At 39.9% G+C, this 14,793-nt stretch overlaps 1 protein-coding gene and 1 long non-coding RNA gene across 6 annotated transcripts in view; one reads left to right on the top strand and one right to left on the bottom strand.

The window, feature by feature from the left end:
- The window catches only part of GRIN2A (glutamate ionotropic receptor NMDA type subunit 2A), a 174,070-nt gene that overhangs the window by 31,908 nt on the left and 127,369 nt on the right, over positions 1 to 14,793 (bottom strand). For all 5 annotated transcript variants that reach the window (XM_021295687.2, XM_021295689.2, XM_021295690.2 and 2 more), the window contains 1 exon segment: positions 11,790 to 11,950. In XM_021295687.2, the coding sequence (XP_021151362.1) occupies positions 11,790 to 11,950 (161 nt within the window).
- On the top strand, positions 9,847 to 13,144 carry LOC110363222 (uncharacterized). The gene is made up of 3 exons (XR_002421152.2): positions 9,847 to 10,055; positions 11,633 to 11,716; positions 12,207 to 13,144. It is a non-coding gene; the product is annotated as an uncharacterized LOC110363222 (long non-coding RNA).

Below are 14,793 nucleotides of genomic sequence, written 5' to 3'. Positions count from 1 at the left end.
TTATGTCCCGCTAAGACTTGTGTTGCAATATTCAAAAAATGAGAGGGATGCTTTAATGCAGTCCTGTTTATTCACATTTTTCCATTTCCCTGTCAAGCACTGGAGTCTATGGAACAAGTAATATTGTGTTTCCATTGCGGATCAGAGAAACGGGAGCATGACTCAAGTCACTTCCCAGTTTTCAACTACTGCAGTAAATCCAAACATACACTATCTATAGCAGAATTAATTTCTTGCCAAAGTGGGTACCATTCAGGGCAATGTTCATCTGTCAGATCCAGTACATTAACTCCAGAATCCATTTTTCTCATGCTCATTTCTTTATGTTTTCTAACACGCCAAACACATTCTTTTCGCAGCCAGCAAAAGCTGTTTATTATTACTGACACAGATTTGACTTACAGAAAACCAGAATGCATGTAACATATGATGCATACACCACCATAGGAATTTGCTTGCACTGCATTTTGCTGTAAACAGCTGCATTAAAATGACCTTTCTACATTATTTTTGACTAAGAGTTTGTTTGAACCCAAATACACACCTTCTGGGGGTTGTTCTGAAAAAATACAGGTCAGTTATGTATTTAATTATTGTAAGTGATAGAAATTTAATTCCGAGAAAACATAGTTAACTAAACCAGATCTATTTTTGAAATTTGCCTAGGTGACTTAAAAAACTAAGAGATGTTACTCCTAAATTTGGTTGTAAATAAATACAAAAGTGACTACAAAGATTATCACATAGCAAGTGTCATACCTGTTTACTGAGGCTCCAGTCATGTCTTTTGAAAGCACAATATTTGAAATTACTGTCTTATTACCAATATCAGACTGCAAGTCAGTAAATCCTCAAACGATGCTTCTAACAGCACCTTTACCCTTCTCTCTTTACCCCCAGCCCATCATCAGGAACACTTTTACCTGTTAAAGCTTTGTCTCTCCATTCTCAAAACATTCTGCAAAAACCACTACACTTTTCAGCTTTTTTGCTCTTAGAAAGAAATTGTATAGTCTGCGGAACAGATGATTGTAAAGTAGTGCTTATAATTTGATATTAGGCAAAAAACTGGCATCCACTTAAGGGTGGATTAAACATAAGCATATACTTTAGAGATCATCAATACCATTATTGGGAAGGCAGTAAGTGCAAAAATACTGGCTTTAAAATATGATGGATTTATAGATGTATTACAAACGTGATAATTTACATTTTAGCCCTTCTTTATGCGCAGAAGGGCTAAAAGAATGTATGTCAGGAGCGCACAGTGAGACAATGCCATACGTGCGTCTCTAAAGCTACATCCAAAGGACGTGAAGCCACAAGGTCACTGAGGAATGACACAGCAACTGAGGGCAGGACGGCTGCTCTAAAGTTGAGGCTTCAAGGAAAGTTCTCTAAAGTGACACTGTGATATTGCTGGAGCAAGAGAAGCTGATATTTAACCTTTAGCATGAGGGACTGATGATTTCTTCTACCCAGTTTTGACTAAAACACGTTTCAGGTTATCTGATGGCACTTCATGGCCAGCAGGGTCTTTATCTTACAGAACATATTCAAATAGCTCCTTGCAGATCTGAAGTTCGCATACACTGGATGGATTCTTGACATCTTGACATTGCCAATTCATTAGGGGGAAATTTAACAACCAGCCCACTGCAACGCTGCGGGTTAGCAGAGTTTAACCCAGTTAAATGATGAACTCATTAGCAGAGAACAAGCTTTCAACTTTTCTCCCAGCTCAAACCGTCCTCGCTTCAATCTTCGTGTAGAAAACGCAGACACAGAATTGAACAGAGGAAGCTCTGACAGATATTAACACCCTCATGGGATGTGATGGAGGCTTCACCTTCCCTGTCAGGCCTGCCCAAAAAGCCGCTGTGAACCCTCCTGCATCCCGGGGCTGCGGTACCGGGACCAGCACGTTCACACACAGGAGCCCCCGCTCACCACCCACCTTCCCGTCCCTGCAACACTTCCCTTAGCAACCAGAATAATGCAAAATTTAGTGTGCCTGTATGATTAATTTATGCAACGGAATACTGTCCCACTTCAAGTCTCAGAAGCCAAGCAATGAAGTACTTGCAAAGCGTCAGTTTATCAAAACACAAAATTGGAAAAGTTGAGTAGGGGGAATGTATTTTTAGATTAAAGGTTTTGTCCCAGTTACAATAGCATAATGAAGGATAAATTCAGCACATTTCACCAAGCACCCGATCTCATCCCCAAATCAAATGAATACTAAAACTTAGAATAGCTTCTTCTCAAAAGAAGACGAGTTAGATGGGATACAGCTACTTTCACCTCTTCATTTCATCTCCAGGTAGTTTATAATATTTAAAGACATTAGATAGATAATTGCATTAGCTAAAAAATGGTAATATAGACACAGGAGGTAACCTTTCTTCAAGAAAATCAGAAAAGCATTCACGTATTAAGGAATTAGAAATAAATTAATATGTTTTGTTTTGTTTTCTAGAGGCAAGTTGCTACGGATCAGCTGAACAGGAAAGACAGGTGTTATCTTTCTTTGGTTTGGGGTTTTTTTGGTTTGCTTTGCTTTTTGTTGTTTGTTTGTTTAAAAAAAGGCAGCACATTTATGGCCATGAAGAAATTTTTGAAAACTTGACCCAGCTTAAAAGGACATGATGATGTCTGCTTCTGTTCATAGACAGCTTGAATTTACAGCAGTATGAGCTTCCCCAGACAGTTCATGAGTGCCTCCTCAGCTCCCAATAACCCTCTAAATGCCAATATTAGTATTTGCCTGTTCTTCAAAGCCTGCAGAGAACCAGCCTCCCACAGAAATGGGAACAGCCATCAGAACAACTGGTGCCAGCAAGTCCTGCCAGCAATGGCAATGCCATGGGACGTCCCTGTCCCTGTGCTTGGTGGCACTTTGTCCTCCACACCCTGCACTTTCTTTTAAACTATTAGATTTCAGAATTGATACTTCAATGACCATATCTTCTGAAGAACGGGCCTGGATCAAACAGTAAATGTATATGGTTCTGTATCTCTGCAGTCTTTTGGCACAAATAGCAGCTGCCCAGTTGCAAACCAGCTTTCCAGTTCCCAGCTTGGGTGATTGCAGCTGTAACACCAACTGAAAATCATTCCCCTCAGAGTGTAGCACCAAAATGAGTATTAAAATGAACACTGAAACAAATATTAGATTGAAGTCCAAAAGAAAACATCAAAAAGTAAACTGAAATAAAGCTACCGCAGCCATCTGATGCCAAAATAAATGAAGCTATTGATTGTGGAGATTGCCTGAACCTGGCCATTAAGGAAAGAAAAAACTGAATGGGCTCAACTGCTTAGCAGATATTTTGGTTTTTTACAGAATGTCAGTAAGAAAATCATTATTCACATCAGATGGTTTTAAGAAAAGTGTATAAGTATTTGTACAATATTTGCATAATAATTCAGTACTTGCTGCCAAAATTGATAGGGATAAATAGACAGTCTGGAGCATAGCAAATGTCTTGCTCACCCAGGTAGCTTTAGATCTTTGTTCAGTGCCGCCAAATTATTCACCTTCCACCAGTTTCTTCTGTTTCTTTCTGAGTTTGTTTTAATTCCAGTATTCACAACACCTGATCTCCAGAATGTAACTATGCCAATTTAGCTCCACAGATGCAATGTTCTATCAATCACTACTGAAATTTATAAAGGTCCAGTGCCAAACAGGGGAAAGAGAGAGAAAGAGACACTAAGAGAGCAAAGACTTAAGCAAAATAGAATCTTCAGTGGTCTGCAGTTGTGATTATTTCAACTTGTAGGAGTACTACAGAAAAATTCTGAAAGTATTTTACATGTCTATTTCCACTCCAGATAGGAGGCAAAATGCACGCAGGCATAAAATACGATACTCCATGTAGGATTTACAGTAAAAGTTGCCTGAACTCATCAATGCCTCAGTAGCGACCCAGCTCGGTTTCAGATTTCATTTGACTGAGCAAATTAAAGTTCAGTTCAGCTTTTTTCTAAGGAGTTCCCATGGTCCTGTCTCACAGCTCCATGGAATTGTTTATTTTGTCTTTCAGAGCAGCTGCAGAACTGGTCTAAGCAGAACTGGTTCTAAGCCCCAGCCTCCAAAAATGTTCAAAAGTTACATCCAGAAAAATGGTCTACATGTGCCTTTGTATGGATGTGGAGCAATCCAGGAGCTAGTTACATCAGTCTTCTAAGGTGTTTTATATTCCTGCCCTTATAAGTACCATTGACAGTGAATTATCTGAAATATTAATTTCTCATCTTATGTCACACAGTCACACTTTGGATTTATCACCGACTTAAAGGAATGATCCCCTGGCACAATAATTTGCCCTTTCAGGGTCTGACAAAAATCTTTTCAATTAATATCCTATAGATCTGATAAATACATGGACAGTAATTTTCTTAAACTTTTCTCCTTAATAAAACAACATTTAGAGATATAAATTGGATTCATCACTCAGTCCTTTCCTTTAAAGAAAAAGGTTAATTCCTATCTTGGATAATAAGTTTTATTATAACAACAGCAGATGCAGACTCAGGAAAATATTTTTCCAAACACATGTGAATAAACAAGTTTCAGATTGAGTAGTTTAAACTGGTGAATTTTGAGTATCCCAAAAGATCTCTAAGGCTTTCACACTTTGAAAGAGGAGAACATCATTCCCTCTTCATTAAGATCAGTACATACTTCACCTCCAGGTGAAGTATCTCAAAAGTGTGACTGGGGCATGGATCACCCATCTAAAAACTCGTTATTTCAGTTGCTGTATTTGATGTTTTAATCCTGTTTTGTGAAAGACACAACAGCCAAGCAGGCTCAGAATAGGGATCTTGGATGAGTAGGCCATGAGAAAGAAGGAGAATGTCGTGTTCTTAGAGTGACAGCTGGCCAGCTAAAGCTGTCTGTAGCGCAGTTTCTCTCATCGTGTATCATGATGGGCATCCAGGAGGGCTGGAAGCAATAAGTTATTATAGACTGTGGATATCCCACACTGCCCCACTGACCTTCCCCTTTCTCACCCAAACAAACTTGAGTCAACCATCTTTGGCAATCTCTTAAAAATTTGGTAAAATAATTGCTATATGTACTGGAATACCAGAAGCCTAATAAAAAAGAGAATATTCTCACTTACAAATACTGCAAGGTGCTGTCAGTCAGAAACAGTCAAAAAATATTGAGCCAGAGCCAGTAGATTAAAAGTTTAAAAACGTCTGTCTGCTGAACATTCACGTTCCAGTTGTGAGCTGTTATTATCTGCCCACAAGAATGACAAAGATCTCGTGCTTTTTATGGAAAATTAAAATACATAATTTTTCTCTCAAACAGGTAACTTCTCTCATAGCTTTCCCTCCTCTTTTTAGGTGAAAAGATATGAATCACAAAAAAAAACCCACAACAGCACCACAAACTAGAAAGCTTTTCCTTTGATGACAATTTTGATGACAATTTTTCTGTAAAAAATAAACTCAGAATACTGCAAAAAATACTGAAATGGTTTGTGCATCCAAATGGAGATGTCAGCTGGCTGCCTAAAAGACAAGTTTGGTTTGTTTTTCACTTCAGGCGCACCACCACTTTAATTGACAGACCCAATTAACAACAGGACCTGCTGGGCACAATCTGCATTATGTTCCAGCAGCCCGAGCGGAGCTGCCAGCGCAGCCTCTGACCAGTTCGCATCTGCTCAGCAAACACCAGCCTGTGCGAGGCTGTGAGCTGGACACAATTCACAAGCACTGTAAGCACAACAAAAATCCAATTCAGGCCAATAAACTTAAGAGACTGAGGGTTAAAAGGGCATCAGAGCCTTCTAGGGTCTTTTCTTGCCCTTTCTCTGCTTAGTACCATTAGATTCTAAAAAATATTCAGAATCATATTGTTGTTTTCCCATGGGAGAGTGTGCTGGCGGGGAGGAAATAACTTCAGCCACCCACACTGTTCAACCAGATACTTTCAGGTGTTTCTTCTTGCATTATTATTTGCCATTAAAAAATGCTGAGGAGTAGAATCATCCCACATTCTACCAAAGCCACCAGCAGCTGGGGACACGCAGCAGGCCCAGAGCATCTTCTCGGGGACGGCTCCGGTGTGATAACCCACAGCATCTGTGGCCGAACCCGCCCAGGCTCCGGCAGCGCAGAAACGCCATCATCCCCACAGCAGCCTTTGCAGGCTTTGTATTGCTGTCAGTTTACCACAGTCGACTGGGGAATAAGGTATTAAACTCGATGCGTATAAAGCACCAAGCACAGCAATCTTTAACAGGAAGGCAGATGGAGTCCCGAGTAAACTTCAGCATCAAATCCCTGAATATATAGGCACAGCTGCGGCTGTAAATAACAACTGAAAACCGCTCAGGCCAGCGAGAGGGTCTGCAGCTGCACAACAAGGGGCTGCTTGCCCGGGGAACACAAGGGATTCATTACTGCAGTTGCCTTGAAACAAGCTCTATTCTCAGCTTTTTTGCAATGAAACTGAAATAAAGTCCTCGCATCAATATGCTGCCATAACACACAGTGTCAGACCATTTCTTTTCTTGAAACAAGATATGCACTGCGTGATACGCAGCTGCAGTCCTCACATCGAGGAAAATTAAGTGAGGAAAAAATTAGATGGATTCATCAGTGATGGGCAATCGGCAAGTGAAAGCTTCTCATTTTTTCTCTACAGTAAGAAAAGACTCTCCCAATTAAATGTTCTGATTTCAGCCATCAGCAGTAAAATCCCAGACAATATTCCAGTGTAGATGTGCTGGGGCAAAGGTGAGAACATGAACTACATTTCCAGTTTATTGCCATTGCATTTTCTCCTCTTGACAGTTTTACAACAGCAGAACACTCGCACACCGAGAAACACGACAGGTGAACTCAACAGCTGCAAGCTGATAGAACCCACACCAAAGAACCACACCAGGTAAGGCTGGTTTGCTTGCAAAAAGCTCATATTCTTTAACTACAAGCAAGGGAAACAGAAGAAAACAAATTCAAACAGCCACTGTAAACACAACACAATAATTAGCTACTTCCTATTCAAAGACTTATTCTTTTGTCAAGAAGCAAAATCAATAGGATCGCTCTCTCTGGTACAGACGATTCTAGAAATGGAGATTAATTAAACACAGCATAGACAGAAAAGCTTGTGATGCTTTTTTAGAACTTTATTTGATCAATAAACATCTAAAGAACACAGAGGAGCCATCATGGCTCTAGCAGAGCTGGACTTCACCCACCAAGAACAGATTAGCTAATGTCTTACAGACTTCGCTCTTCTGAGTAATGCCCAGGAAAATATCTGCCATTGCTGCTTCCATTAAGGAGTAAAAAACTCTGGAGAATTCCTGAGCTGCTCAGTGCTGCCTCAAGGGCAGCCTGAGGCTCTGCAGGTCACACAGCACACGGGGTTCAGCTGGTCCCTTCCACGCACAGAATTTAGGGAGAACCACTGGTACATTTTTTGACAAGCTTGTAAGACTGTGATTACTTTCAGTACCAAATTGCATTGAAGCAGGTACAATATTTTGCCATTTTGAAATACATTAAGTAGTACCTCAATGACAAGATGCATGAACTCCGCTCCCGTTTAACAGGCCTGGTTGCAAATTGATGCACAGATAGTTCTGCTGCTTGTTCAAATGGTGTTTCAGCAGCTTTCTGAGAGCTGCATCTGTGAATCTCAGAAATACGACACAACTGATATTACTGAGACTTTACAGATATTTTAACTTATTTTCAGAAACAAAGGTTGATTTCTTATCAAAAGGGAAAAGCCAATATAGCTGATAAATTTGCCTTCACCACTGACAGCAACAACCCTTCCTGAGACAGCTGCAATGAACCTCCCATGCGGATTCACTTGAAGGAACAGGTATAATGTCAGTGTCAGTCTAAAGCAAAAATCTCATTTCCATTTTGATTTGCAGCATTTCCCAGTCGATTCCTTTCTAGAATGATATCAAATGTTTTTGATGCTAATTGAACAAGATAGGTCCAAGCCTATTGCCCATGTAGTGAAGTTGTTTGCTCTAATTAAAAAAAAAAAAAGAGTACATGCTTTCTTTGTAAAGTAATTTTTGAGCCACTTTTAGCTTCACCTCTCAGAGATGAAACACAAAGGGACTGGGTGTTTTGTTCAAGGATTCCTGGACAGAACTGTGTGCACACTCCTCTGCACGCACAGCAATACTGCAGCACAAGACCTATCTAACCCCTACAGCAGGCCAGGAAATAAAGGCAGGAACATCATTTATTTAATACACATTCCTACCCACACTTCTGCCCTTGAGGTTTTTCATGGGCACGTTAGTGACTGGACCCAGGCAGATGATTTCTCACTTCTTGTGAGAAAGCAAGATAAGAAATCCAGTTTGTTTTTTGTGTTCAGAATGAGGAAAGGGACATGAGCATGCCTCAAACAAAACCAGAAATCTGTGCCTTTGTAGCTTTATGTTTGTCTCCTTCCCACTTTCTCCTTCCAGCTCAACTCAATAACATTATGTATTAGACATCATGGTTTGCTTTGAGAGATATTCCCAATACATTCCAAGAGGCTAACGCTAATTAAAGCTGATCTAAAGACTTAAGAGTCTGAGATACAACAAAACCAGGCTGAACTGTGACAAATAACTACTTGATAGTTTGATTTTATTCAGATTGGGTGCCACACAAGTAGCATTATGCAGTCATTAAGTATTGCCTGATTGCTGGTATTTTTTTGTTCCACCTTAAAATAAGAACTAAACCCTATACATACAGAATTAAAGGGAACAAAATCTTATGCCTTCAACGAAGCAAAAGTGGTTTTGAAAGTGAGTTGTAAATATTAATACATACAGGTTACACAAACATTCCTCAGGATTCACAGGTACTATTTATTTTGACTCACAGCAGCAGTATCAACCAGACAATCTTTGCAAGTTCTTCTCAGGTCATGGTCTATGACTGTACAATTACCAAGCAGTTAATCTTAAAAAGCTGTGCAGAAGTAGCAAGCTTCACGATATGTAAGAAAAATTGCTTGTTATACGCTTCCAGTGATGAGGATGAAAAAATAAAAGATAGAAGTATAGAAAAACCTTTGACAAGAGATAAATATGAGAACAGACAAAATAACGGTAGTAATGTAAACAGAACATACACACATTGAAGAGGAAAATAGAAATTATGTATTTGCTCAGAAGCAGATGCAGTTTGAGGAAGGAGAGACAGGTCATACTCAAAAGAGCGGTAGCGACACAGGCTCCTCACGGGGCAAGATGTATTAAAAATCATGGGATCAAACAAAGCAGAGAAGGTGAAAACTTGATCAAGTCTAGGTAAGGATGAAAAGACAAATTTTACATGGCAGCAAGAAACAACCTGGTCAAATAATTCATGAGGGAGAAAGGAAGAAGATGCAGCGCAGGTTTATACAAAATGAGGAAACAGTTGTGTATACCATGGAACAGAAAATTGGGTAGAAGAAGTGAAAAATTATGCAGAATATTAATCTGGAGGAAAAGAAGAGGTAAGGAATTGTTAATATACTACCAAATACTTGTTATGATTTCTATTCTCCTCCCTATGGAGAGTGCAACTCATTAAAGGAAAAATCTGGGTGCACTCAAGGTGCAAGTGACAGGTGAGGATGACAAAGCCTGATCCATTTGGTAACTTAAATGAAATTGTCTTTCTAGAGAGAAACCGCTCTGAGGCAAAAAGAAGGTACAGCCATGCTGCCTGACGTGTCACCGAGTTTACTGCCCGCAATCACCGCACAGGTCGGGTCTTTGCACAGCTCTTGCTATGCAGAACCTGAAGGCAGAACACACATAACCTACTTCATGCTGCTCTCCTGCTGGAATGTCCAAACTGTGACATAAGCAAACACAAAGTGACACTTGTATTGTGGGCAGGTTCAGCAGTTGGTGCTGTGCTGCTTAATCCTTCTGCAGGTGCCATCACACCAAATGCAGAGGAGCACAGCTGTATGTACAACAGCAGCTACTTAGATCAATCCAAAACACACCGCACATGGCAGCTTATTTGTACCATCTGCTACAGAAATGTCAGTCAAGGTGAGCAAAGCAGACACCTGGGATGTCCACACCGAGAAATCACTTAGAAGAGGAAAGAAACTCCAGAGGGGGAAAAATTATATATATAGATATAAAAAATGAATAGCTTATGCTGTCAAAAGGACTAAAGCTTCAGAAGAAGAGCAGCAGCTGGCACAAGAGCAGCCAGCCTGAGTTTCAGTGAGTGTGCTGAACTACCCTGCAGCCAGGTAGCCCTCCCATCTTCATGCTAAAGTGTCTGACAGGTGCCCTGATTTTAAAGGTAACAGCAGTTTTTCAGGGCTTTCAGTAGCACAAATGGTTGGTGAAAAGTACATGGAGCATACGTTCCCCAGATAAACTATATATCCAACTGAATAAGCCCTAGCCATGGCTGAAATTAAGGGCAGCTTCTGTAAAAATTCACAGCAGGAATGGTAGTGTTCAGGACTATAGAATATAGAATGATGCATTATAGAATAATGCAGAATGCAGCTCTCACCCAGGAAATACAGCTTGCACAAGCCCAGCCGGAGCAGTTCTGCCTCCTCCAGTTTTGCAGCAAGAAAAACATCACAACAAAAAGAGACCAGACAGCACCACAGAGATAGCAGTGAAGGAAACAGTAGGGAGGATAACTTTTTAAAGAAGGAAACCTGCACTCTAAGGAAAGATTTGGGGACTTCAGGGGGTTTTGCATAAGAAATACGTTATAATCCCCTATATGTTTGGGAGAAGGAGAGCAAAAATTAAAAGGACAAGCAGTTCCTGAAAAGGGAACAAAGGTAACAGCTCAATTTAGTACAGGAAGAAATGTGTCCTGTGTTCACCATAAATAACTGCAGGTGAGATGTGCCTTAAGTAGATGTACTTAAATCCCCATGGGTAACTTAGCCTTCTCACTTCAAAGCGAAACAAACTATATTGATAAATTATTATAACTGTAAGCCAGTATTATTAACAAAAATACACATGCTGTCATCAAGCCTACAGGTTTAGAAAAGGCAGCTAGAACTAACACTTTCCTGTCACCCAGATGAATACTGATACAAGCAGTGAGTCACTCTCCTGCCTTTTGAGGACTGAGAATGAAAATTCGGTCTCTTTGTCCAAGCAGACAGAACAGGCTCCTTCAGAGACAGAAAAGGATGGGTGGCACTCAAGTCTGCATCTCAGATCTTAAAGAAGGACAATAATATTTGCCAGAATACTTACCAAGATTGCCAGAAGGGGGATTGGATAGTACATTTGAGACAATCTCAACAGGTTTTACAAAGATCAAAGTCAATACTTCAGATGTGACAGTAAATTACAGGGCCATGCTAATTAGAGCAGGGAAGAAAATGTAAAAGGGGACCTAAAAGCATACCAAAGGGACGGGAGGTTGTAAAGAAATAACAAGTAGTTGTGCACCGGCCAGACAAACAGGCTGAGTCAGAAATTCACCCTCTGAAAGCACATTCCTGTGAGAGTTCTGCAAAGATAACGAGGGTGTACAAAATGTCATGTTCTGTATTGAGCCCTCACCCAAATCCAGGTCCATCTGTATTGTCTCTTTTTCAAATACTAATTCTTCCCTTTTAATCTGTTTTACATAGGACACCGAAGCTTCCATGCAGTTTTAAAGTAGTCATATAAATGTATTACATAGCATTCCTGACATCAGCCTGTTCGGTATCACAGTAAGTACAGATCAGTGTTTCTCAGTTTCTGCAAGGTCTACAGTATTCTTCAGAACTAATGGAAACAGCTTACCCAGTTTTCAAGCTGACCAAGGCATCTTCAACTCCTTTCTGATTATACTTCGTCATGTAAAGGTGCATATCAGGGTAGTTGTTTCTGATATTCCTCTCGGTGCTTCCATTTGGGACTGTTCCAAATCGAAAAGGAGGTGAATAATCATGCGGCCTTTGAAACTAGAGACAAATGGGAAAAATAGTGTTTCAGGTGGTCAAAATGTGAAGATTCACAATTTCAGTTTGAAAAAAACAGAAGCTGTATAAGCTGCCTGGAATTTCTTCTAGGCAAACGCCATGGGTTAATTCAGCTCCATTATCCCAGAAACTGTGTCTTCACACTGGCTGAATGTACAGAATCATTTACATCCAAAGTAAAACCAGCTCAAGTCCACCACTCTAATGTGACTTTCTCCCATGCATTGAAATACGGCAGGACAGCAGAACATGGAGCAGAGAGATAGTGGAAGATGTGGAAGATGCTCCTCACCTGCCAGCATCTCCCTAGAGAACCCAAACTACAAGCAGACACACTGGTAAAGAGCAACCAAAAGAAAAGAGCATTTTGACAGTCATTTCACACCTTCACTGTGGGTCCCCACACCAAGATACCAGAAGGACCATTTGCACCACAGGACCCCAATGCCCCGCCCAGAGGAAGCAGATTGACGGAGAATAAAAGTTCTCACATCTTCCTAAGGGCTCAGCAGCTACAACACTTGCCATGAAAAGGGGCTTCTGGAGCTCTCACATGTATAATCCTAGTCCCTATTTATCCTTACAGTTTAAAACTACCAACCATTTGCTCGACAGCATATAGGTTCATTCTGCAGTTTTCCACTCTATGTCACTATTGCCTCAGCACAGACAAACAGGCCAGGGAATATCTGCAGAGGAACAGCAACAGCTCAGGGCACACTCAGCTCTCACATCTGGAATCATCTCACATTAGCTTTTCCTGACAGACCTGAACATTTCATATGTGCCTTTTTGATATCCCCCTTTGAATACCAAGTGACACTTTAGGATTAAGTGAAAATGTTTCATTAAGAAATACATGAAAAGGCCACTTAAATTAGAGAAACTATTGGCTAATGAGGAAATTCAATTGAGCATTGATAAAAGCAGTCACCCGTGAATCCCACAGCAAAACATACTCTGTTTTTACCGTGGAAGTTAGAAGAGCAATCTCTATACCCTGTGCCGCAAGAGACAGCTAATATTTACACAGCCGCTGCTTCCTTTGGGCTACATGTGCAATACTTCTCTTTTTAAAGGTTGGTGTCAGGTCACCAAGAATCCCCAGGACCCAGTGCCAATTTGCAAAAAAAAAAATACAAATAAGCTTATACAAGAACTGCGAGTATTTTTCAATTCCATCAAACCTTGACTGTGAAATTATTGCTGCAACAATATTTTCATGTTACAGTGCTACAATTAAATGCTTCATTTTAATTAAGCATATTTTGACAAAGCATAAAGAATGAACTCTATTTTTCTCTATTCATTTAGCTAACAGATGTCTTACCTTTCTCATTTTCTCTTTTCACAGCTTAACTGTTTAAATTATTACTTTGCTACTACTTTACACATACTAATTGACCTATGCACTAAAATTACACTGTACACTAGTCATGTTTCTTAGTCTATATTTGCTGCCTCCTTTTTGTGTTTATTATGCCACACTGAGACAAACCCTGCACTTCAATATATGTCTAGAGATTCTACTGATACAGATGTAGCTTGCTTTTAACTTTTGTTAAATCTACAGAGAATTAATCCCTGAAGTAGCAAAAAAGGCTTCCAATATTTCCTAATGTCTATATCAAATTTTCCAATCAATAGAACTGGAAAAAAAATAATTGAAGAAACAATGCTGATTTCAAGACCCGTAAAAATTGCCACTGCTCATACAGTTTACATATTTCTTATTTTTTTAATTCAACTGTAACAAGTATTTTGCCAATTTCTAATACTGGGGTATGGCAGGGGAACCGAGGGAACAGGAAGATTATGGTGGAGTATCCAGGTAATTTAGAAATGGAGTTTGGTTCTGAATATTCTCACTTCTCAAGAACATTCATATGAGTTTAAGTTGTTGGGAGGAGCTTCCTCCCACAGGAAGGGTTGAAGGAATTGAGGTATCTCTCCCAAATGGAACATTCACGGAACACAAAAATGTTTCTGCAGGAGAGCAGAGATTAATAAAAAGTACTGGTTCATGCAAAGATCATGGGGATAACAAGCAACTGAATTGATGAAATAATTCATACATGGAATTCAAATACAGAAAATCCAGAGAGATAGATAGTTCCAAACACCACCCATTGACTGGCATTTCTTGGCACAAGACACTGAACCAACCAATTTGAACAGTCACAAGGAGATAATTATTTGGGAAAGGATTATCTGCTCCTCCTGCCTGCTCACGGGAGAAAGAAAGAGTTTAGAAATCTTTTTACTAGCGTAAAGCGTATGGAGTTCTCATCAATAATTTTAAACTGATGGTCTGTGAGCTGACGTGTCCACGGGCTCTGACATCGCAGCAAAGATCTATGTGGCAGGCGGGAGACACGGAGAAATCAGCATCAAGTCTCTACATGTGCTCATTTTCCCTGAAGCCCCACGGTGGGAAATAAAAACACATCATGTCTGCGAGGAAGCAATTTTCTTCCCAGACATTTTCTGATATGTTAATTTTTTTTAATTTCTAATTTAAATTTCTAATTTAATTGAATGCACAAGCCCCCTGCTTGAATAATAATTGTGGAGAGATCTATTATTATTCAGAAGACCAATCAATTCATTCTTGTTTCCCCATGTTCTGCTGCAACTGGGGCACATGAAACAAAACTCCAGCCCTGCTGATGTAGGAACCCCAAACAGGATGGCTGAGCTGAGGAAACAGTCCTATTTTTTTATTTGTTTTACCTATATGTCTTAATAAAACCGACAATTTCATTGAATTCAGTAAAGTGATCTTCCACAAACATTAAGTATTGACTGAATCTGCAGATTTGTGT

Source organism: Columba livia, chromosome 15 (assembly GCF_036013475.1).
Source record: "Columba livia isolate bColLiv1 breed racing homer chromosome 15, bColLiv1.pat.W.v2, whole genome shotgun sequence".
Classification (NCBI taxonomy): domain Eukaryota; kingdom Metazoa; phylum Chordata; class Aves; order Columbiformes; family Columbidae; genus Columba; species Columba livia.
This window is presented reverse-complemented; position numbering and strand designations above follow the sequence as displayed.